A 22,984-nucleotide genomic window follows, 5' to 3' on the forward strand; every position below is an offset into this window, starting at 1 on the left:
CATGCCACAGTGACCAGGGCTGGAGCCTCACCTCTGCCTGGCTGTGCTGGGGCCCCCTCCCCATGGCCAGGGCCCTATTTGGGACAGGCACCAGGAACCCGAGCACAAACAGAGACAAACCAGGGCTTGCTGCCTGTTCCATCGTGAGCAGGTGTAAGACAAGGCTGGGATTACAGACCCACTGACAAACCCAGCGTTCCCTGCACTGCTCCTGCTGTCCTGCAGTGCCCGGTGGGTCCTGCCAAGCCCCGTGCCCACAGCCCTGAGCCATACCCAGCACAGACCCCACACTGCTTTCAGAGGGGAGGGCTCACCCCAGCCACTCCACTGAGGGGAAACTGAGGCACGAGGAGGTTAAGGCCAACATTTCCAAGCACGAGATGCTCCAAGCCTTATTCTCAGTGATACCAAGACACTGCAGATCCAGGTGGTGGTCAGGAGGAATTGGGAGCCCTCAGTGCACCCCAAAAGTGGGACAAGGAGCATCCAAGCCAGGGTCCCAAATCCACAACCAAGGGGGAACACTGGGGCAAAATGCAGTGTGCTAAGAGCCCTGGCAGGGCTGATCCCACATCTGTGGGCACTCATGGAGCTCAACCCATGACAGGTCCTCCAAAAATTGAAAGCTTTCCAGGGGAACAGTGTCAGAGTGAACAAGGTTTGTCTTTGCCTGGGAACTCTGTCAAACGTGGCAGGGGCCATCATTCATCAGCAGAGGTGATTACAGCAGTGTCACATTCATTGGGAACATTGATTGGCACCAGGAGGGGACCAGGCTGGCAGATGAGCATTCAACAAGTTGCAGGCACTGCAAAAACCTACCCCAGAGAGTTGCATTTTGGCCACAGAGCAACAAGGAGAAGGAGGTTTCCATGGGAGTGAGTGAGGGACCCCTCCAGAAGCACCCCCACAGTGAAACAGGGGCATCCTCAGGGCAGGAACTGCAGCAGAGGCAGAAATATTGCACGTGGATGTGAGGTCAGTCTCCTTGGGGATGGGAAAGGTGGTTTTTATGGGCATCAAGAAGTTCCACAAGCACAAAATCCCAAAGCTGGGGAGTGGGGCTGCTCGGTGAAGAACCAGCACCCCTTGGCTGGGACACCTGTCCCTGCCATGCCAGGAGGACTCAGGGAGGCACCACCTTGTCCCCTGCATGGTGAGACACTGTCACACTGTCCCCCACAGGCAGATGTCACCTCTCCCTGCCAGGGGACAGTCCTGTGTCTGGGCTCAGCCACAGCAGCTGGGACACAGCTGGGTGGGAAGGTGCTGCTGCCATCAGCTGGGCCAGAGATGGGAGGGGGAGGCCCCAGGGTGGCTTCAGGGGTCCCGGAGGCTTCTTGCACTCTGCTCCTGAGGGAATGCACAGCTCTCCTTTTCACAAATTTCCGTTCCTCCAGCAGAGATGCCAACTGTGCCCCACGGTGCGGGCTGAGCTGGGGGCACATCCCAGAGGGGAGCTGGGTGCTGATGGAGTTTGGAGGGGCCCTGCAGGCCTGAGGCTGCAGCTCAGTGTCCCCAGGTGTAAATTCCCAGCCCTTTGCCTCCTCCAAGGTGGACACAAGCAGCTCCATTTGGGGTCACAGCAAATCCTCCCACGTGCTATGGGAGTGGTGGGGTGAGGAGCACCCTGAGCTGTGCTCAGCCCAGCCTGGCACTCCCCTGTCACCCTGTCCCAGCCAGACAGAGCAAAGCTGCCCCTCCAGCACACAGGATGCTTCACAGCCACCACCAAACACCTTCCCACCATTTGCAAAGCAGAACACAGCAAAGGAATCTGCCTGAAAGCAAAACCCAGCCCTGGGCTCCGTTAATACTTTTTCATGCAGTGAGAAAATGAAGGGAATGAAGGAAACAGGGATGTTCTGGTGCCCAGCAGTTTCCTCACCCTGCCCAGCTGAGGGATGGAGCTTGGTCTGCTCAGAGTTTGGGCTGAGTGAGCCCTCACTGAGCCCCCAGAGGGTGAACAGGAAAATGCAGGGAACAGGGGAACGGGGAGAGGAAAAGAAGCTACAGCATCCCCTCCAAACAGCAGCCAGCCCACGGAGCTCGGGATGTGAGGGGTGGGAGGACAGGGGGAAGGCAGATTTTTGGCTTCATTGTTATTGCAGGCTCCCGGGTCCCCGCAATAGTGTACGAGCATGTAAACCTTACAAATCCTCACCTGGGTGGGTGGACACACACACACGAGAGACAAAACACAGCAGCAACATTTACAACAAATAAATAAGGATATCGATCGTCGAGATAGGCATATAAAAAAAAGCCTCACTTTTTTTTCCACCAGAAGGGGGGGAAAAAAAAACCCAAAAAAACCAACAAAACAAAACCAAACCAAAAAAAAAAAGCACAATACTGTCTCACCAGAAAAAAATAAAATAATAATATAATATATATCCCTAGTGAGCCGAGCCGGGCTGCCAGCGGCGTCGCGGGTGACGCCAGGACTCTGTCCCCCATGGCCGTCGGTGCCTCCCCGGCCGTCCCCGGTACCTTGGGGCTCCTCCCCGCCAGCGCATCCGCGGTGCCATCCGGAGATGTGGGCAAAGGGGGCAGAGGGGCTCGGAGGGGGCGATGCCCCAGCGCTCCCCGAGCTCCGCGCTGCCGCCCAGACCAGGCGCTGGCGCGGGGAGCGCTCGGGAAAAGCGGAGTTTGGCGATGGCAGCGGCTGGTTCGGAGCGCGGAGAGGGCTGAGCTCGCGCTTTGAGGGCACTCCTTGCTCGCAGGACAGAAAGGGAGGCCGGGAGGGACAGGCAAGCTTCGCACGGCGGTGGTCGGATGGCACGGAGAGCATCTTCCCCCAGGCATCTGCAGGAGAGGGGGGGAGAAGGGAAACGGGGTGAGAAGCACGGCCAGAAATCCCTGTGGGCATCTCAGGGCAGCACCATCTCAGGAAACAGAACAGATATTGAAAATCACAAAACTCCAGTGGGGTTAAAAACATCCCACCCCCAGCACACTCCTGGACTGTGATGACCAAAAACACTGCAAGGGACTCTGCACAGCTCCACAGAACACAGAAAGGACCATGGGATGCTCAGCCCAGCACCTGTATGATGCTGTGAACCAGTGTCCCTGGCACTGCCGTGCCAAGCCAGCTCCAGGGCATAATATAATAAGATAAAAGATAAATAAACCATTTAATATAATCTGTCTCTGGAGTGTCCCCATGCCCCCAGCACACCAGCTGCCTCCCTGCCTCCTGTGCAGCCACATCTGCTGCTGAGGGCACGAGCTGTGCCGCAGGCAAACCTTTCCATCTCCGTGGGATGAGGTCTGAGGGGGCTCTGTGATATGGGGAGAAACCCATCAGAATGGGGGCAGCATTCCCCCTGGCTGGGTTTGGGGGGATATCCACGTTTTGGTGCTCCAGCAGAGGAGAATCAGCTGCCTGTGCCTGGAGAAGGTGGGCACGGGGGATTTGGGGCTGCACTCACTCACCTCCGCTCGGCCCCGGGACTATACGAGCCCATCGTAGAGGGAGAGCGCCTGCACGATGGAGGGGTCGGCCTTGGAGCCCTCCTGAAACTCCTGCAGCGTCAGCTTCCCGTCTGCATTCTGCAAAACACTCCTGTCACTGCACTGCTGCACCCAGCTGAGCACCCAGCACGGCCACACCAGCCCATGCACCCTCCCCACCCCGCTGCCCCAGCCTCGGTTTCCCCACTGAGTCACCCATGGAGGGGACAATGCCACCCTGGAGAGCCTGAAATGGGATCCCAGAGGGATGTGGATATCCCACAGTGACCCTGAAATGGGTAAAGGGATCCCAGAGGGATGTGGGCATCCCACAGTGATCCTGAAATGGATACAGGGATCCCAGAGGGATGTGGGCATCCCACAGTGACCCTGAAATGGATACAGGGATCCCAGAGGGATGTGGGCATCCCACAGTGACCCTGAAATGGATACAGGGATCCCAGAGGGATGTGGGCATCCCACAGTGACCCTGAAATGGGTAAAGGGATCCCAGAGGGATGTGGGCATCCCACAGTGACCCTGAAATGGATACAGGGATCCCAGAGGGATGTGGGCATCCCACAGTGACCCTGAAATGGGTAAAGGGATCCCAGAGGGATGTGGGTATCCCACAGTGATCCTGAAATGGATAAAGGGATCCCAGAGGGATGTGGGCAACCCACAGTGACCCTGAAATGGACACAGGGATCCCAGAAGGATTTGAGTATCCCACAGTGACCTTGGCAGCAGCTGGGATATTGTGTTGGTAGGACAAGAAGGCACCTGCAGGAGTCAAGATGCAGTAAAGGGACCTGCAGCACTTCCTAAATCCCTTGGCCACAGGGGAAAAACCCTCAAGCACCCTCACCTTGTCCATCATGGCAAAAATCCGATCCACCCTCTTCTCTGGTGTGTTCTCCTCCTCAGGAAGCTCCACTGTGTTCCCCTGCAGCAGCAGGACAGGGCCAGGTCACACAGCCACCTGTGCCATGCCTGGAGGGTGTCCCCAGGTGAGGACTGTCCCCCCACACACATCAGGACAGGGTACAAGGGGACAACACTGGCACCAGAACCACCCTCAGGACCAGATCCAGACACTGCCCTGGCCATGATGGCCACGATGGTCACAACCCCCCATCAAAAAAGGCCAAAGAAGGAACTGGGGGTGTTTCAGCATTCCCACAGAGCCGAGCTCCAGCCCAGCAGGCCCTGCTTGCCCCATGCCCCCCTGCCCCCTTACCACCATCTGATAAATGGCATCCACAATGTCCAGCATCTCGTTCCTGGTGATGTATCCATCGTTGTCCAGGTCATACAGCTTGAACGCCCCTGTGAGACAGAGCAGCCCCGAGGGGCTGGGACTGTGCCCCACCCTGGGCATGGGCACACACCCCGCACCCTGTGGGGCTGAGCCCAGCAGCAGCCCCTGGGCAGCACTTACACCTCAGCTTCTCGTCCAGCGTGCCCCGGGAGGTGACCGACAGCGCCTGGATGAACTCTGAGAACTCGATCCTGCCATCCTGGGCGAGGAAAGCAGGAAAGGAGGGGTCAGGCTGCTGCCATTCCTGCCCAGCAAAATCCTCCCTGCCCATGGTGCAGTCCTCCCTCCCTGTGCATGGTGCCCTCTGGGGGGGCACATCCCAAAAGGCAGCAGGGACGGAGGAGCGATGCACGTTTATCCCCAGCACTGTGATCCAGCTGCTGGTGCCCAGAACATCCCAGCAGGAGCAGCTCTGGAATTCAGGGGACACCACAGGAACGGGCTTTTGTCAGGGCACCAGAACACCATTTCTCCTTTCCTGCTTTGCCACCTCACTGCCCTTCCCCACACGACTCTCCCCAACTAAAATAAGCACAAGGGCTCTCTCCAGCTGCACCACTGCAATTTCACACCCCAGGAAGCACTGGAATATTCTGCCCCTCCAGTGCCAGGCAGGCACATCCCAAACCCATTCCACCACCACCGTGGGCCCAGCCCTGACCCTTCTGGACCCAGCTCTGGATCCCAGACTTACTTTGTTCTCATCGAAGACATTGAAAACAAAGGTGGCGAATTTGGTTGGGTCTCCGAAGGGGAAGAACTGCTTGTATATCTTCTGGAAGCCGGCGGCATCGAGCTGCCCGCTGGGACAGTCCTTGATAAAGCCCTTGTACCTGTGGGTGGAGGGCACAGCGTGGGCCCAGGAGGGCTCCCCACTGATTTGGGAGGTTCTCCCCAGTGCTGCAGTGGGCTGGAGCTGGGGAGGTCCCCAGGTGCTCCCTGTGTCACTCCCATCTGTAGCCAGGATATTTTCTGAAAAATCCTTTCCTTAGGATTTTTCCTCCTGAGAAGCTGAGAGGCCTCAGGAACAAAAGGTAAACATTGATTATCTGCTGCTGTGGAATGCAACAGGTGCATCTGTGATTGGTCTCATGTGGTTGTTTCTAATTAATGGCCAATCACAGTCCAGCTGTCCGGACTGTCTCAGTCAATCACAAGCCTTTGTTATCATTCTTTTTCTATTCTTAGCCATCCTTCTGATGAAATCTTTTCTTCTATCCTTTTAGTAGAGTTTTAATATAATATATACCATAAAATAATAAGTCAAGCCTTCTGAAACATGGACTCAAGATTCTCATCTCTTCCTTCATCCTAAGACCCCTGTGAACACCATCACACCCATCACCCACCCACAGCACCCCAGCCCTGTGGATGAGGTCCCTGTGGGCACCACAGCGAGGGTGGCAGAGGGGACAGGCAGTGAGTGGCACCAGTGACACCAAGTGATGACACAAGCAGTGAGTGGCACCAGTGACACCGAGTGATGCCCACTGCACTGCTCCAACCTGCTGCCAGCCCACAGGGGCCACAACCAGGCTTGTGTTGAACACTGGGACATGGGAGGTGACAGGGACCCACTGCACAGCCAGGACTGGCAGCGATGCCACGCTGCAGCCATGCCCTGGTAAAAAACAATGGCACAGTGACCACTGAGGTCTGTGAGGGTGGCTGGGCACTGGAACAGGCTCCCCAGGGAAGTGGTGATGGCACCAAGCCTGCCAGAGGTCAAGAAGTGTTTGGACAACACTTGCAGGCACATGGGATTCTTGGGATGTGCAGGACCAGGAGTTGGATTTATGCTGACGCTTGTGAGTCCCTTCCAGCTCAGGATATTCTGTGATAATTTTTGCACCACCACAAATGAAAGCTGCTCAGAAGAGCTGGAACACTCAGCAAGGTTCCTGTGTCCTCAGGTGGCACAGCCCAGGTCACTCCCAGAACCCATCAATGCTTTACCACCCCAAAACCCCTGGGTGCCAGCTCCAGGCTGGACAGGGCTGGGAAGCGCAGCTGGGCCGGAGGGAAGGGGCTCGGTGGCTCCGTGGGTGTGGGCACCGTGCAGGGGGCACGGAGGGAGCATGTGGCACCACATGGGCACCACGTGGGGCACGGGGATGTTATGCAAGCCCTCGCCCAGATCTGTCAGGCGCCCGCTGCAGCGGGACAAGGGCTGGAGGAGGAGGGGAAGGGGGTGGCGAGGTGGGAAAGCGAAGAAGCGCCGGTGACATCTTCTTCATCTGCTGCAGCTATGACTCATCGTGGGGGGGAAGGAGGAGACAGAGACAGATAAAGAAAGCAAACCTTGACTGGTGGGATAGGGAGATGAAAGGGAAGCAGTGGCTTTTCTAGGGCGCTGTGTTCGGTGGGGCGGAGGGGATGGAGGGAGAGAAACTGTGGATCCTACCCCTGAGAGCCTCTGCTGCCAAAGGGACAGCAGCAGCCTCCTGCACCAGGTCACCAGCTGGACAGTCCCCATGTCCCCACACTCTTTGGCTGCTCACACGGGGAGGGAAGGGCCACTAGAACCCAGCCCTTGCACAGGGTGTGCCAGGAAAACCCAGGAAAACCCCTCTGTTTTCTGCTCTCCCCTCTATGAGGCAGCACCTGCACCCCAACACAGGGGCACTGCCCACACCTCCTGCATGTCCCACCCTGCCCTGCAATGGGTGGCTGAGTGCCACCAGCTCCTGTCCCCTGCCCACAGCCCCATGCCCCAGCTCACCCCCATGGCGGGCACTCACCACTGCTGCACCTCCTTCTCTGTGACTGCAAGAGAAAACAGGAGAAAAGAGAAAAAAAGAGACAGAAATTTAGTGCTTTTGCAGTGCCAGCTGTTCCTCTGCACTGCCCATCAGAGAATTCCCTGGGGAATGCTCTGGGGCTCCCAGCAATGAATTCCCTGGGGGATGCCCTAGGGCTCACTGGCTCCGTGAGCTGCCAAGCTTTCCCCATGTGGCAGAAAATGCCTTTGAGGCAAAGCCTGGGCCAGCCCAGGTGGTCCATGGGGCCGGGGCTGCAGGTGCTGGGGACCCCCAAAACCAGAGAGACTCCCTCTGTTGGGCTCAGGGAATGCAGAACAACGATGGAGCATGAAGGGGACAAGCTGATCACGCCTGAGGAGGATCTGGCCCTGCTGCCTCGTCTTCCCAGAGCCAAAACATCCCCAAAAACATCTGCCAAAACATCTGCCTGGAGGCGGCTCAGGGAAGGGACTTGCCTGGCCCTGGCACACTGAAGGTGGGCACAGGGTTGGCATCCCCCAGGTACCAGCAGTCCCTGGATAAACATCCTCAAACCCATCTCAGCACACTGGGCTCTGAAAAAACCCCCAAAATACAACAAACTAGCAAACACACAGCACTGGCAACCCCAAGAGTCCCCACCAAAGGGCAGCTGCTGCAATGAACGATGCCCTCAGCAAAGGGAAGGCTCTGAGGGATGCTGGGCAGGGCTGGCACTCGTCACTGCGTGTCCCAGTGCAGGAGCTGTGCCTGAGCCTCCCCACAGGTGCCAGCAGGTGGGCACAGGGGGGAACGGCCTCTTTTGTCATTTCCTTTGCATCTAAATAGCGATAAAAGAGCCGCGGGTCTGAAAGGCGCGGGGATAATGAGGCGAGTGGAGATGTCAATGTGCAAACGGCCGATAAAAATAGAGACCGAGGACACACCAACAGATGCCAATTACCTTGGATGGCAAGAAAAATAAAGCAGGCAATTTTCCATCAGGAAGATTTGTGACGTGCCTGGCGGAAGGTGCAGAGCTCAGAGGTGAGGGCTGGGGCAGGAGGAGGGCACACAACGGCCCCCACATCACCACCAGCTGGATTCTGGCTCCTGCATCCCTGTCAGCACGAATTTCTGTGCCCAAGGCTGTCCCCACGCATTGGAGGGTCCCTCCAGCCCAGCATAGGGGTCCTGGAGGGACAGAGCCTTCAATTCCCCATTTTCCCTGGGGTTCAGCAAAAGCAGCACCCACAACAGGATGTGGGACAGCAGCTCCCCAGGAGAGGGGACACAGGCACAGGGATGCTCAGCATCTGGGATGAAGGACATGGAGGGCTTTGGCAGTGCCACAGCAGGGATTTGGAGGGATGTTTGGTTTGGGCACACAGCAGTCTCTTGGCAGGAGGGAGGCAGGAAGGACACACTGCACCCAGCAGCCGAGCTGGGGTGGGCTAAAACATCAATCACAGCAGTTCCAAGGGATTTCCCCACCCCAAAAAACAAAAAAAGGCTTGCACAGAAGCGTCCTTCCAAAAGAGAGATGCTGAGTGACATCTCCAAGAGGAGCACACCTCCCTGCCCTCACCTGCATTGAGACACCATGACCTCCACCCTGAGGATGCCCAGGGGATGCCCCAGGCACCAGCTCTGCAGGCCCAGGCGCCCATGAGCACCAAGGAGGGCAGGTGGAAGGAGGAGGATGATGGTGAGCCCTCAGGGCAGGCAAAATGCAGCGCAGCAGCAGCCTCAGAGCTCGGCTCAGCCCCTCCAGGCAAATCGCCTTCTGCTCTCTCTTGTTCGGCTGCTTTCCCCCCACCGAGCTATTCTGGGCCCGGGAGCTGCCTTTCAACTCCAGCAGGAAACAATTAAGAAATTTGTGCTTTTTTTAGTTCGGGAGAAATGCTGGTAATGCCAGCTCGGGAGGGAGGGCCGGAGCCAGCTCCCCTCGTGCCGTGCTGCAGGAGATGTGTGATGCTCCCAGGAGAGGCTTTTCCGACGGGGGAACCGCTCAGGTGCCAGGCTGGGAATCAGCACAGGGCTCCCGAGGAGGGAATTGCTAATGTGCATCCTGGCATGGAGCCACACGGAGCCCATCCCTCCTCCAGCACAGCGGCACCGCCGCCTCTCCTCCAGCTTTGGGTGTGGGGAATGCGTGGGGTTTGTCCTGGGGTGGGAGCGCGGCCTCATCTCCCAGGCCTTGGAAAAACACCCAACTCTGGGTTCACCCCTCCACAGCCACCAAACCTCCTGTCTGACCAGGGGCAGAGTGTTCCCAGAGGAGCCACCCCAGCCCTGATGCAGTGGCTGAGCAGTCCCTGCCTCCCTGCACCTGCTGTTATGGTCCGGGACAGGTGATGACTTCCCGGCTGCCACCTCCCAGCCCTGCTGGGGTCACACTCCAGTGGCACCGATTAGGAATGCTAATGCCCGATTTGCAGCCACAGAAGCCTTGGGGATACGCTACTGAGTGTGTGGCTGTCCCGAGGCTGGGGACAGAGGACACAGGGTGGGGACAGGGCTGTCCCTCTGTCCTGCACTGCCCAGCCGGGCTCACAGGCACTCCCTGTGCTGCATTTCCCTCCCGCAGCATCGATCACGGCGCGGTGCTGAGCCCACACACATCAATTCTCAGCCATATAAACCTCGGCCAGGCGTGCCCCCGACCCCCCAGAGCAAGGGTGTGACCCACAGCAGCCCCCGAGAACAAAGGGGTGACCCACAACAGCCCCCCAGAACAAGGGGGTGACCCACAGCAGCCCCCCAGAACAAGGGGGTGACCCACAGCAGCCCCCCAGAGCCCCTCACCTGAGCATGGCCGGGTCCCACCCGTGCAGGACCAAGTCCCACCCGAGCCAGGGCCGGGTCCCACCTGAGCAGAGCCCTCCACCCGAGCCAGGGCCGGGCTCAGCCGCCGTGCCGCGCTCCGGGCCCCGCCGTGCCGGGCTATAAATAGTATAAATAGTGCCCGTAGCAGCTCGTTAGGAGCAGCGTGCCCCGGGCTGCTCGGGGATGAAAGGCGCTAATAAAGGCAGCGTTATCGTTTGTTACGAACCGCAGCGCTGGCAGAGGCATCGCCGAGCACGGAGCCCCCAGCGCAGCCCCGCAGGCACCGGCCCGGGCGCTCAGCCCCGCAAAGAACGGGAGAACATGGGACACTCAGGGCAGGAGCGGGGACAGGGACAGGGACAGGCACCCAGAGCAGCTCAGGAGCTGCCCCATATTGCCAAACCCCATCCAAGGGCCCTCTCTCTCCGCCGGTCTGTTCCTTTCCTATCCCACCTCAGCGAGAAGGTTTTGGCGTCTCTCTCACACAGGGCAGAGCCTCGGAGCAGCCGCAGCCCCCTCCCCGCAGCTGCCGCTACCTGGCTCCCCCCCCCAGGCCTCTCCCCCACCTCTCCATCAATGCCAGTGGCACAGGCGAGGAGTGACAGCTCCGTCACCACCCGCCCTCCGCGGGCCCCCTCTCCTCCCACCAGCCAGCTGCCACTGCAGCAAGAACCAGCTCTGGTTAATTAGTGCTCAAGCCTGTTAATTTGTGTTCTCCGGGCAGAGAGGAGAGGAGAGGAGGGACCCGGGACTGCAAACCCCCATCCCTGCCCTGCCGCAGGGAGCTCGCTGGACCGCGGGGCGGCAGAACCTGGATCCAAATGGTTCAGGAACCCCCGGTCACGGCGGGATGCGATGGAGGGATGTGATGCTTCAGCCCTGCAGCGGCTTGTTTTGTGCTGGCATCCCTTCCCCTGTGTACAAGGCCTTGTTTTGTGCTGGCATCCCTTCCCCTGTGTGCAGGGCAGGGGTTTGGCCATGCCGCAGGGCTGGACCCCGTTCAGGGCTGGGCACACCCAGCTCAGCCCCGTGTGCCAGAACCAGGGCACGACTCTGTGCTGGTGCAGGTTTGGGTTCCCGGAGGCTCAGCAAGCACCGTCCCCACACAGCAGCAGTGAGGAATCTCCCCTGAGCCCCCACAGGTTCCCCTTTGCCCCAGCTGCCCCTCTGATCCCGCGGGGCACCGCAGCCTTATCAGGGAAACCAGTTAATTATTTCCAGGCACAAAATGCTTCTCTCAGTGCCACAGGGCACTGCAACCATGCCAGCTCATGGGCTCTGCCAGCACCACACACTGGGTCAGTCCTGTGGCATTTATTTCCCCCAGGGAGCTCCTGTGGCTCCTTCACAGGGTCCCCCGAGCATCCCAGTCTGGGGGAGCCGACACAACACCCCAAAATGGGGCTCCCATCGGGATTGGGGCTGCCTAAACCGGCTCGGGGTGCTCAGAGCAGTGCCCAGGCCGGGGGGAATTAAACACCCACAATGGGCGCTCGGGCGTGAAGGAATGGGGCATTTATGCACGAACCAAGTGGGCACCCATGCCTGAGCTAGAGGGGGACTCATGCAAAAACACAGCGGGACATCATGCGTGGGCTAATTGGGCACTCGTGCATAAATTATGCATAATTCTAGGTGAACTAATTGGGTACTCATGCATGAACTGCCCGGGTGCTGCAGCGAGAGTGCGAGGGCCGCTCATGCACGAACCAGCTGGGGGCTCATGCATCCATTTTTTTGGGGGCATTCATGAATTCACAGAGTGCTCATGCACGGATTAATTCAGCAGTCACACGTCCGTTCGCTGGGCACTCCTGCGTGAGCTAATTGGGCACTCATGTGTAAATTAGTGTAATTAGGAGATAGCACACTTGTGCACGTACTAATTGGGCACTCAGGTGTGAATGCATCAGGTGCTCATGCATGAATTAATTGGACATTCAGGCATGAGCTAATTGCAGCCACGTGCGCCAATTAATTGGGCACTCATGCATCAGCAGCCGGGGCGCTCATGCACGGAGCAGCAGCGTGCAATCCAGCGGGAATTCGCTGGGCAGCCATGCATAAACCCAGCTGGGTGCTCGTATGCAAATTATTAATTGTGCGCTCATGTGTGTGTTAATCGGGTGCCCATGCGTGAATTAACGGGGCCGATGCGGACGAGCCCGTCGTGCTCATGCGGCCCCGCACACCCTGCAGTTCATGCCAAACACACTCCGCCCCTCGAACCTCCGAAACACACATTTAAGAAATTTCTGAACGTCAATCTGATACAAACTGCACTCTCACACCATCACAATGTTAATATTGAGCCATTAGGAGCGCCCCGCTCCCTCCTGCCCAGCCTGGCAGGGTGTGTGTGTGTGTGGGTGTGCTCGCCCCGCTGCACTCCAGCCCAGGGTCACAGAGTCAGCATCAGGCTCTGCACAGACCCTGCAGAATTCACTTCTGGTCCCTCGGAGTGACCACAGCTCGGTACAGCAGGCACTCACTGCAGATTTCACACTGCAAACAGGGACACAGCGAGGTCCCGTGGGTTTGCACAGGGGGACCCGGCCCAGGGTCAGCCCTGGCTCTGCAGAGCAAGTTACCTGGGCTAAACTAAACACATCCCAGCCTCGGGGATCATCCCCAGTTCCAGGCCTTGTCCCTACAGAACCCTCAGCCAAGAGCACGGCAGCCGCTGTTGCAGGTGAGTGCAGCACTGGGGATTTCATCCAGCCCCCAAAATTGCCTGGTGCAGAATGGGCACCTCCCTGCAGACACAGCAAGGTGCCCTGCATGCCAGGCCTGGCTGGTTTGGGGCACCTCCCTGCAGAGAGAACAATGTGCCCTGCATGCCAGGCCAGCCTGGGGTCACCTGTGGCAGCCTGGGCTGTCAGGTGGCTCTGTGCAGTTTGGGGCAGTCAGGGGGAAGCACTCAGGGACAGCTGAGCATTAGCACAGGGATCTCCCAGGGCACAGACCCAGTTCCAGCACAGAGCCCAGTGCCCACGGGAGCTGCACGGTGGTGGAGGGATGGGGTGAACTCTTGCAGGCTGCCACGGGCTCAGTCCTCCCCTGGCACTGACCATCAGCCCATCCTGGGGCACTCACAGCTCCCTCAGGTCCCTGTTTGATCACGGTAACTTTTAGGATACACCACACGTCAGCACTTCAGAAATTTGGGTAGTTTGGTCCTGATGATGTGGTGTCATTCAAATTCAGGTTGAACTCCTTGATGATGTCCTAGTCCTGTGATCTCTGCCAGCTCTGGGGCCACCACAGCACCCCTGGCTGGGCTTTGCTCCTGCTCCCCAGGACACAGGGACAGCTCTGGGGCAGGGGCACTAAAACACATCTGTGGCACCAGTGTCACCCCCATGCAAGCAGCTGGAATGTGACTGATGCCATTTTCTTCTGCTCCCAGCTTGTCCCAACCACTGCTCCCCCAGCTCACCCCGTGCCCATCCCTGCTCCTGGGACATCACCCACACACCAGAGTGTCCCTGTGTGGGAGCCCATCCCTGCAACGCGCCCAAGGGATTTGGGAGCAGCCCCCAACACAGCCAGGGCTGGCTGCCTGTCACAGTGGGACATCCCCATCCCAGCTTTTCTCTCCCCATCACACACAGGCATCACCAGCACCTCCAGGACATCTGAGCTCGAGCCTGACAGAGTTATTGGTGCCATTTGTTACTCTGGGACACGGAGCAATGCTCACAGCAGCACCAGGGTGTTTGGCACCCTCCTCACCAGCATTGCCATTAGTGGTCTGCCTTGCTCCCAGGCTGGATAAACAGGTCCATGAGCAGCTCTCATCTCCCCCGGGGCTGGTACCAACAGGAAAGCCAACATGCAGCTGAAATCCTTTTTAGACTTTATTAAATATTTAAGGGCCCGACATTAGGCTTTGGAAATTGGGTTTAGGGAAAAAGCAGAAGTTGTTCTTTGAAGCAAAGGCAGCAGAGGAAGGGCAAAGACAGTGCCTTCATTTGGAAATTAATGAACCAGGCTGGAGCAGCCCCACAGCAGGAGCTGGTGCCTGGGGCAGGTCTATCCCAGGATTGAATCCCAGCTTCCCCACGAGCCAGTGCAGCAGTGCCTGGAGGGGCAGAGGGTTCCCAGTGCTGCTGGAGCAGGGATGGAGCAGAGGCAGCTGTGTCCTGCCACCTGCTTAAATTCACCCCTTGGCCACAGGGATCTCAGTGTGCTCTGGCACTCCAAGGTGCCATCCCCAACCCAAGGAACAATTCCTGCACTGGGCAGAGGAGAAAACTCCCTCCAGACCAGTGTGGGCAGTAGGAAGGAAGTGCCTCTGGCTCAGCCATCACTCCCTGGAGCCATGGGAAGGTCAGGAGGATGCTCAAGGCAAAGCCTTGCTGGCAGCAGGACCACTTCTGCTGCCCTCCTGGTCTCTTGCAGGCATTACTGTGCACTGAGGGGTGACACAGAGACCCAGAGCAGCTCCACCAGGCCCAGCCATCAATCAGAAGATGCTGCAGAAACAGGTGGATGAAGCAGAGGCAGCCCTGCTTCCAGCAGGAGGTGTGGGGAGGGAGCCCTGTGCTGGGGAGCCCATGGCAGTGATGGTGATGGAATCACACAGACCATGCCCAGGGCTCAGCCCCCATGGCAGGGATGGTGATGGAATCACACAGACCATGCCCAGGGCTCAGCCCCCATGGCAGGGATGGTGATGGAATCACACAGACCATGCCCAGGGCTCAGCCCCCATGGCAGGGATGGTGATGGAATCACACAGACCATGCCCAGGGCTCAGCCCCCATGGCAGTGATGGTGATGGAATCACACAGACCATGCCCAGGGCTCAGCCCCCATGGCAGGAATGGTGATGGAATCACACAGACCATGCCCAGGGCTCAGCCCCCATGGCCACCCCTGCCCAGGGCATGGACCCTGGCTTCCCTTGACACCCAGCTCCCCGGGAGATCCAGGAGAACAAGGAGGGGAAGGAGGAACAAAGGGACCCCACAAATGTCACCCCGATATCGGAGTGAGCGCGCCCAGAGGCTCCTCCCTGGAGCAGCCGCTGCCTTTGATGCCTTCAGAGCCTCTTGTTTCACAACCTTAATTATAGCGGCAGCAGCAAAGGTCAGGAGAGTGGTTAAGCAGATCCATTAACATGTCAGGGGATAAATGAAATGTGATTCTTGTGATGCTGGAGCAGCAGCAGCAGCAGTGAGCGCGGCCAGCAGGGACGGCTGCTCTGCTCTGCCGCAGAGAAACCCTCAGGGTGTTGGTCATGGCTTCCCCTGCCCACCCTGGCACTGCAAGAACCTCCCAGAGACTCCTCAAAGGCAGGCAATCCTCCAAACTTGCTGCTGAAATCCCAAAACTTGTTTTGCTTGCATCTATGGAGCCCCAGGTCCATGGGCATGTGGGATGCCCTGGGTTGGATTCACTGGGAGCAGGTTGGGGTTGCCTTGGAGGAGGAGCTGGAGATGCCTCCAGAGCACCAGCACAGCAGGTCCACATCGACCTTGCAGTGAACCTCCACCACAGCAAACCCTTCACAGCTCTGGCTGCAGCAAAACCAGGCCCCAAACAAACCCCAGCCCCTGGGCATCCCTCTGGCACCTCCTGCCCATCCCCAGTGCCCCAAACCAACCCAGCCTTGAATCCCCATCCAGGGATGGGGCAGCACAGCTTCTCTGGGCAACCTGTGCCAGGGCCTCACCACCCTCACAGGGAAGAATTTCTTTCTGATATCCCATCTAACCCTGCTCACTGTCAGTTTGAAGCCATTCCTGTCACTCCGACCCCGGTTAAAAGGCACCCACAGTGACAATCTCACCCATCCCTCACCACTGAGGGATAACGGGTCCGTGGCCACCTGGCCAGCTCACCCTGCTTTCTGCTGGGTGAGCAACCGGAGGGATTTCAACACAAACCAACCTGGCAGAGATACCCAGAGCCTGGGGCCAAACACTCTGGAGGCTAAAAATAAACCAGCAGCAGTGGGGGAGGTACCAAGGTCCCTCCTCTGCTCCTGCCCACTGCCCCAGCCAGCTCATTTCCTCAGCACTGTGGTGGCACGATGGAGCAAAGCCCCAGCCTGGCTCAGCCTGCAAGGAACCAATCCATTTTCCTGGCTGAAAACTGCTGCAATCGTAGAATTTCCTTTCCTTTCCCAGAGAATTCCACCCGCCACCACATTCCCCTGTAACTACAAATCAATATGTTTATAGTTTGCTCTTAAGCTAATGCCCTTTAATTCCCTGCATTACTGTCGAGCAATGGAGCCAATTTTGTGGCTTATTGTGAAAGAGCAGAAAATGATGATGCTGGAGTGAGTTGAAAAATCCACAAAATAGATCACAGTGGGTGGGATGCGGTTCTTGGGAAAAGAGCATCTTCCTCGCACCCACTCTGCAGCCTGGCTGTCGTTTTGGCACCCTCAATGTGGCTCCCACACCTTCACCTGAGCCCCACTGTGGCCTCAGGAGCAGCAGGAGCAGCATCCCCAACCATCCTGACCCCAGAGCCACGCTGCTGCACCGGCACAGCTCTGAGCATGCCTGATTGCTCAGCTATTGCAGCCTCTAAAATAACACTGAGCTGGGTCTGGACATGGGCAACAGCTGTAAAAAGGGAACCCTGAAAGCCAATCTTCCCCAGAATGACTGGGAAAGAAGAGCTAAAAGGTGCTGTTCTGAAACAAGTGCACGTTTTTAAAACTGCTTCATGGTTTTAAGGGTTCCTGGCCTGGGAGTGCTGCTGTGAGCAGGGACACTCAGAACTGTGTTTCTCACCCCACACCAAGTCCTTTCCACCCAGGACATGTTTTGTGTTCCCACAACTTCATTCAGGCTGCAGCCACACACCTCAGGACCTTCATAAATCTCCAGCTGAGCAGAACCCTCTGATTGTGGTCCCACAAGGTTTTCAAACACAATCCCAAATCCCATTGTGGCCCTAAGCCCTGAGCACCTGGCCCAAGTTAAGCTCAGGTTTAAATCCCCATGGAAGAGGGTGTGATCCAGGGAGGATGGTGGTTCCTGCAAGTCTCCACCTGGGACACACCACCAAACTGCATCTGTGAGCTACCCCAATGAGGCATCAGGAGGATTAATAAATTAATTATTATCAAGCACTTTTCAATGAAAGGATCTATGAAAGCACAAAGAATTACACAATTTATTATTCGGTATTATTATCACTCAACATTGACTTCTCCAGCACGCTCCTGTGTGGCACCAGCCTGGTCTCCAAGGAGGGTTAAACAGCCCTGGCAGACGGTGGAGCTTGACATTGCCAGGTACTCCTGGGCACTCAGGTGCCCAGAGACACAGAAAGGCACACGGAGATGGGTCCAACCCAACAGGCCTTGGGCAGCCAGCCCTCCAAAGAAGCCCTTCTGCGCCTTGAGGTGTCCAAGTGCCATTAAAATCTGGCCCCCAGCACTGGAAGTCAGGAGCAGAGTGGGGAGGGGAGCCAAGGGATGAGGTTTCCAGGCTCCTGCCTTTCCATGTCCAGCTCCCAGCATGGCCTGGGACAACCTGCCCTGAAGGCACACAGCAAAACATTTCTCACACTCACAGAGGCTGTGATGGCTGCCCTGCAGTACCCTCAGCTCAACCTCCCTGTCCACAGCTGCCCTGGCACCTGAGCCTCCCCCTGCTCCTCTCCTGGCTGCTCCCACCTCCTGCTCTGCCCAGGATTGCTGCAGCTCAGGCAAGGCCAGAGAAACAGCACAAATAGGGGATGGAGAGCTCAGAGGGGACACAAGAAGTCACCAGTCACTGAAGAACACCGAAGGGAAGCAGATGTCCTCTGTGTCCCATGGATGGGATAAATTAGCAGAAAAGCCACATGGGTCAGAGAGAGGTGGTGACATTTCCCTTTGATCCTGCAGAACTGAGAGAGGCCTTTTTGGTATTTGCTTTGTTTTGTGTGGAAATCCATACAAGCAGAAAATGATGCAATGGAAGGAAATCCCAGTGTGGGAGAAGCCCTCATGTACCACAAGCACGGCTCACACTGCCACAGGAACCTCCCTGGCACAAATGCAGGCTCCCATCAGTTTGGGCTGCTGGAGAGATCTGCCCAGATGTGCTGGAGCACCAGCAGGAACAGCACCACACACAAGGCAGGGACAGCACTTGCTCAGCAATGTGGCAGGACATGGGACAGGCAGCACAGGCCAGGGATGCTCTTCTGCCTGCCAGAAATGTGTCAAAACATCAACATACTCTGGGAAAAAAACCCTTTTCCAAGCAGGCCCTCAGAAACTCTTGAGCAGGCCATGGATTTGTGTGTGAGATTTGTGCGTCCCCTGCTCCAGCTGTTCCACCAGCCACAGCACAGGGGCCTGGATCAGTTCCTCCCACTGTACTCAGCACAGCCCTGCCCTCCTCCCTGCCTCTCCTCTGCCTGGCTTCCCCAAAACACAGAAGGAAATTGGTATCTTTCCAATCTCCCATGGTCTGAGGATAAACCAGAGGCCCTGTGAAGCCTTCACCAGACAAGGGAATGCACGCTCGCCTTGACAGCTGCAGAGAAGGGGCAGAGGCGCACAGCAAAAGTAATTAATCCCAGAGACGAGAGGCGGAATGAGCAGAGCTCCACAAACAGGCCCTGGAATCAGTGACAGCTCTCCCTGACAGGCACCACACACCAGCCACATGCTGCTGGGGCACGTTGGGATGCTGCATCACACTCCAGCCATGCAAAGGGCCACGTGCTGCTGGGTGCTGCTGCCTCACCTGCACAGGTACAGGAATCTTTTAAAAAAGGCAGTGAGAGGTCCAGAGCAGGCAGGCAGAGCTCCAGACTGAAAACTCATTGAGGGAGGGATCAGAGGACCACAATCTTTCTTGGAAAGGATGCAGTGGAAAGAGGAGGGCACCCAAAAGAGAGGAGCAGAAAGTTGGGAATGAAGTGATTCAAAAAAGCAATGACCTGCTGGCCTTATCCAGCTAAGAGACATCCCTGTGCCCAAAGACACTGGTTTCACCAGTGCTGTGTTTGGCTGGCTTTGGCTGCAAGTGAGGCGTGGGGCAGCACTGCCTGTGTGCCCCGTGTCAGCCCCACTGGTGCTGGCACCTTCCTGGGCAGGGGAGCCACCCCGGGTGTGCAGAAAGCCCAGCACACAGGAGATCCCCAGCAGGCAGGGCTGTGCTGGGGCTGGCAGCTCCCAGATCCCCCTCCATGTGAGACCAGCCCGGCACAGCGGCTGCAAAGCCCGCGGCGATTGCAGCACAGCGCTGCCGGCACCTGGCCCGGCGCGGCTGCTCCGCCGTGGGCGACAGCTGCAGTGAGGACAGCAAACCCAGCTCAGCTCCAGCGGGGGCTGTGCCCACCTGGCACCGTCACCTTCTCACGGCTCCCTCCCCCCAGCACTCTGAGGCAGCCCAGCCGGGGTACCCCAACCTCTGCTCCCATCACAGCCGGCTGGGCACTGCGGACGTGCCCCCAGCACCTGCCCTCTGCTGTGCCAGGCACAGAGCAGCCCCGCGTGTAGGGTTGTGCAATGCACCAGAATTGCCTCTTCTCCATATGGGAGAACTTGCTGCATCCTAATCTATTGCCTTTTTGGGTAAGCGCTGCCGTGGGACTGCAGCAATGACAGAGGGGAGAGCTCGCAGGTCTGCTGCACGTTCGGGGAATATCTGCGACCTGCAAGCGGGGAGGCAAACTTGAGCCACCAAAGCCTTTGTTTCCTTTGTGCATCCTTCAGGGGAAAAAAATGATTTTTCTAAAACTGGATGGCTGAGGCACCAGCCACGTTAATTAGATTACGGTGGAGGTCCAGACGGGAAAGCCACTCGTTCAGAAAATCAGGTTATTAAACCGATACTGAGATACTCAGATAAATATCGAACTCGACGGTGTCGGGCTCTTCTCTCCACTTCAGAGCGCAAAAACAAAGGGAACCCCTCCAAGTAACGCACCCAAACTTTGGAAGGCGCCCAGAGGCTCGGCGCCCTGCTCCGGGAGCTGCTGCCGGGCTCCGGGGAGGCAGCGCGGGCACCACAAGCCCCGCGGCGGGCCCTGCCTGGGTACCGGGGCCCGGGGAAGGATGTTCGGGGCAGGGCCGGGGGGCGGGATGGAGGGCGCGATGCTCCGCCGGGCGGGCAGGATGCGGCCCTGGCCCCGCCGTTCCCAGAGGCTCAGAAATAGGCCACGGAGGATGGTTTTTGTAAAAAAACCAGCGCGTTCCCCTGGCTCGCTGCCCCTCTCCGTGTCTCTGCTGCCTTATGGGTTTTTTCCTCCTCCCAGGCCAATCCCTGAATTCTTCCAACAAAGCCCGGCCGAGCCTGCGCCCTCCCCGGGAGCGGCCCCGCAGGAGCCGCCGCTCGCCGCGGCACCGGCCCGGGGGCAGCGCGGATCCCACCGCACCCCCGGCATCCCCCCGGCAGCCCCCCGGGCACTCACAGTACGTTTTCCTGGTCAGCTCTTCCACAACTTCAGGCTTCAACTTGCTGTTGGATTTGCCCATGGTGGCGGCAGCGCCGGTGAGCCCGCCGCCTCCCGGCCTCGCTGCGGGGCACGGAGCGGCGGGGCCGCTGCCTCGCTGGGGCTCCCGGCCCGGCTACATCCCGGGGGGGCGGCGGCGAGCGGGGCGGAGGGGTCTTTGTTGGCGGGGTTTGGCCGCAGAGCCGCGCTGCGGGGCCGCGCTGCGTGTGCGTGTCCGTGTGCGTGTCCGTGTGCGTGTCCGTGTGCGTGTCCGTGTGCGTGTCCGTGTCCGTGTCCCCGGCTCCACGCGCCCTCCCCGCCCTCCGCCGCCGGGCGCGGAGCGGGCGCGGGGGCGCGGAGGGGCGGGGGGGCGGCGCGCCCCGCCCCGCGCTGCGGGAGCGCCATGGGGATGGCGATGGCGATGGCGATGGGGAGGGGGCTCCGCACGGCCCCGCCGCTGCCAAAGCGGGAGGAGCCCGGAGGGAGGGGGGTTCCAGACCCCCCCGAGCCGCCCCGCGGGGAAACGCTCGGAGGGAAATGTCAGGAATCGGGGTCCTGCTCGGGGGGTGATGGCGGTGGGAACACAGAGCCTGGAGCGAGGCTGAGCTCAGCGTCTGGGGGTGACCTTGGTGGGACATCAACTCCTCCAGCTGTAGAAGCATTTTCCAACCCCTGGGCTCCCCAGATGAAGAGGGGTTTGTTCCCCACGTGGAGGAGTTGGGTCCATGTGGGTCCCTTTCAGCTCAGGATGTTCAGGCTGAGGGCTGGGTTTGTTCAGCCCGGTGAATACCTCAGAGCCACTTTCTGTGCCTAAAGGGGCTCCAGGAGAGCTGGAGAGGGACTTTGGACAAGGTCATGAAGGGACAGGACAGGCAAGAATGGCTTCACACTGACTGGGGGCAGGGTTTAGATTAGGTATCAGGAAGAAATTCTTTGCTCTGAGGGTGGTGAGGCCCTCGCACAGCTTGCCCAAAGAAGCTGGAAGTGTTCAAAGCCAGGATGGATGGGGCTCTGAGCAGTCTGGTTGAGTGGAAGGTCTCCCTGCCTGGAAAGAGGGTTAGACTAAATGATCTTTAAGGTCCCTTCCAACCCAAACCCTTCTGTGATTCTACCATTCTCTCACACCAGGGCTCCACCGAGCCTTCGCTCACTCTCTGCAATGTGTACGTAGAGGGATGAAGTTCAATCACTTCAAAAGCCCCACAGATTCAACCCACAGCAGGTTTGTGGTGCAGCCAGGAAACCATGCAAGTGTTAAAAGCAGCAGCACCCAGCTTTTCCCCACCTCAAACCCGTGCAGGGCTTTGTGCCTCCACAATAGCTCAGTGCCTGTGTGCAGTCATTAGCTGTGCTGATGCACACGATAAATACACTTTTCTTCCTGCCTGTGTTGCAATGAGGGCCCTGCTGGAGCTGCCTGGGCATGCCTGGACTCCCGTGGCAGCAGCCAAAGAGGGGGGGAAAATCTGTGCCTGGATACAGCAAAACCTGTCTGTGGTGCTGTGGAGAGCCCAGCACAACACACACGGGGTGTTTGCAGAGGACACAGAGGAGCACAGCTGACACAGCACTGCTCTTTGCACCTTTATTGTTTTTAACCAGCCAAACGTTGCCTGACACTCACTTCTCCAGGGATACATTCCCCAAGTGGATGTTTCTAAAACGCCTCGTCCTCCATCACCCAGCCTCACACAAACGAGCTCATTAAGGCAGAAGAGGATAAAAACACCATCACCATGTCCCAGCAGCAGCACAGCCTGGGGATGAGCTGGAGGGATGGCACTGAGCACAGGGGACTGGCAGCACGTGGCAGCCAGAGCTCTGTGAGGTTCTGTTTCCCCTCCAGCATCCCTCCCAGTTGCTCCCAGCATTTGCATGGCTTTTAGGGACAAAGGCCTGCCTGCAACTCCAACAGGCCTCAGCAGATTGCTGTAAAACCATCCTGTGCAGCCCCTTCTTTGCTGCCCATCAGCAAAACTCCAGTTTTTGCAGTATTTCCCTTCATCTGTGCTCCCTGGGCTGTAACCACATCGCAGCAGGAGTGTCCTTTGTGTGCAGAGCATGACCTGTCAGTGCCCAGCTGGGGCTCCAGCGAGGTCCCAAACCTTCCCTGCACAGCACAGGCTCTGCTGCTGCAAAACTGATGTTGAAAGGATTTAATTCTATTTAAAACTCTACCCTGCCTCCATCACACAAAACGCTGAGAACTCAAATCACACAGATGAGAGGAGAAAAGTAATCGGAAACTATGCAA

At 58.1% G+C, this 22,984-nt stretch overlaps 1 protein-coding gene across 1 annotated transcript; it reads right to left on the reverse strand.

Annotated features, from left to right (window-relative positions):
* Positions 1-2,719: 2,719 nt before the first annotated feature.
* NCS1 (neuronal calcium sensor 1) lies at positions 2,720-20,835 on the reverse strand. The gene is made up of 8 exons (XM_054283887.1): positions 20,710-20,835; positions 7,522-7,546; positions 5,475-5,613; positions 4,901-4,979; positions 4,700-4,788; positions 4,328-4,405; positions 3,442-3,558; positions 2,720-2,808 (listed from the first exon to the last, which is right to left on the reverse strand). The coding sequence occupies exons 1-7, from the start codon at positions 20,771-20,773 to the stop codon at positions 3,460-3,462; spliced, it is 573 nt and encodes a 190-aa protein (XP_054139862.1). The 5' UTR covers positions 20,774-20,835; the 3' UTR covers positions 2,720-2,808; positions 3,442-3,459.
* Between the last annotated feature and the right edge of the window lie 2,149 nt (positions 20,836-22,984).

Source organism: Melozone crissalis, unplaced genomic scaffold (genome assembly GCF_028551555.1).
Source record: "Melozone crissalis strain CALT ecotype California unplaced genomic scaffold, PUWL_Pcris_2 ptg000041l_1, whole genome shotgun sequence".
In the NCBI taxonomy this organism is placed as follows: Eukaryota; Metazoa; Chordata; class Aves; order Passeriformes; family Passerellidae; genus Melozone; species Melozone crissalis.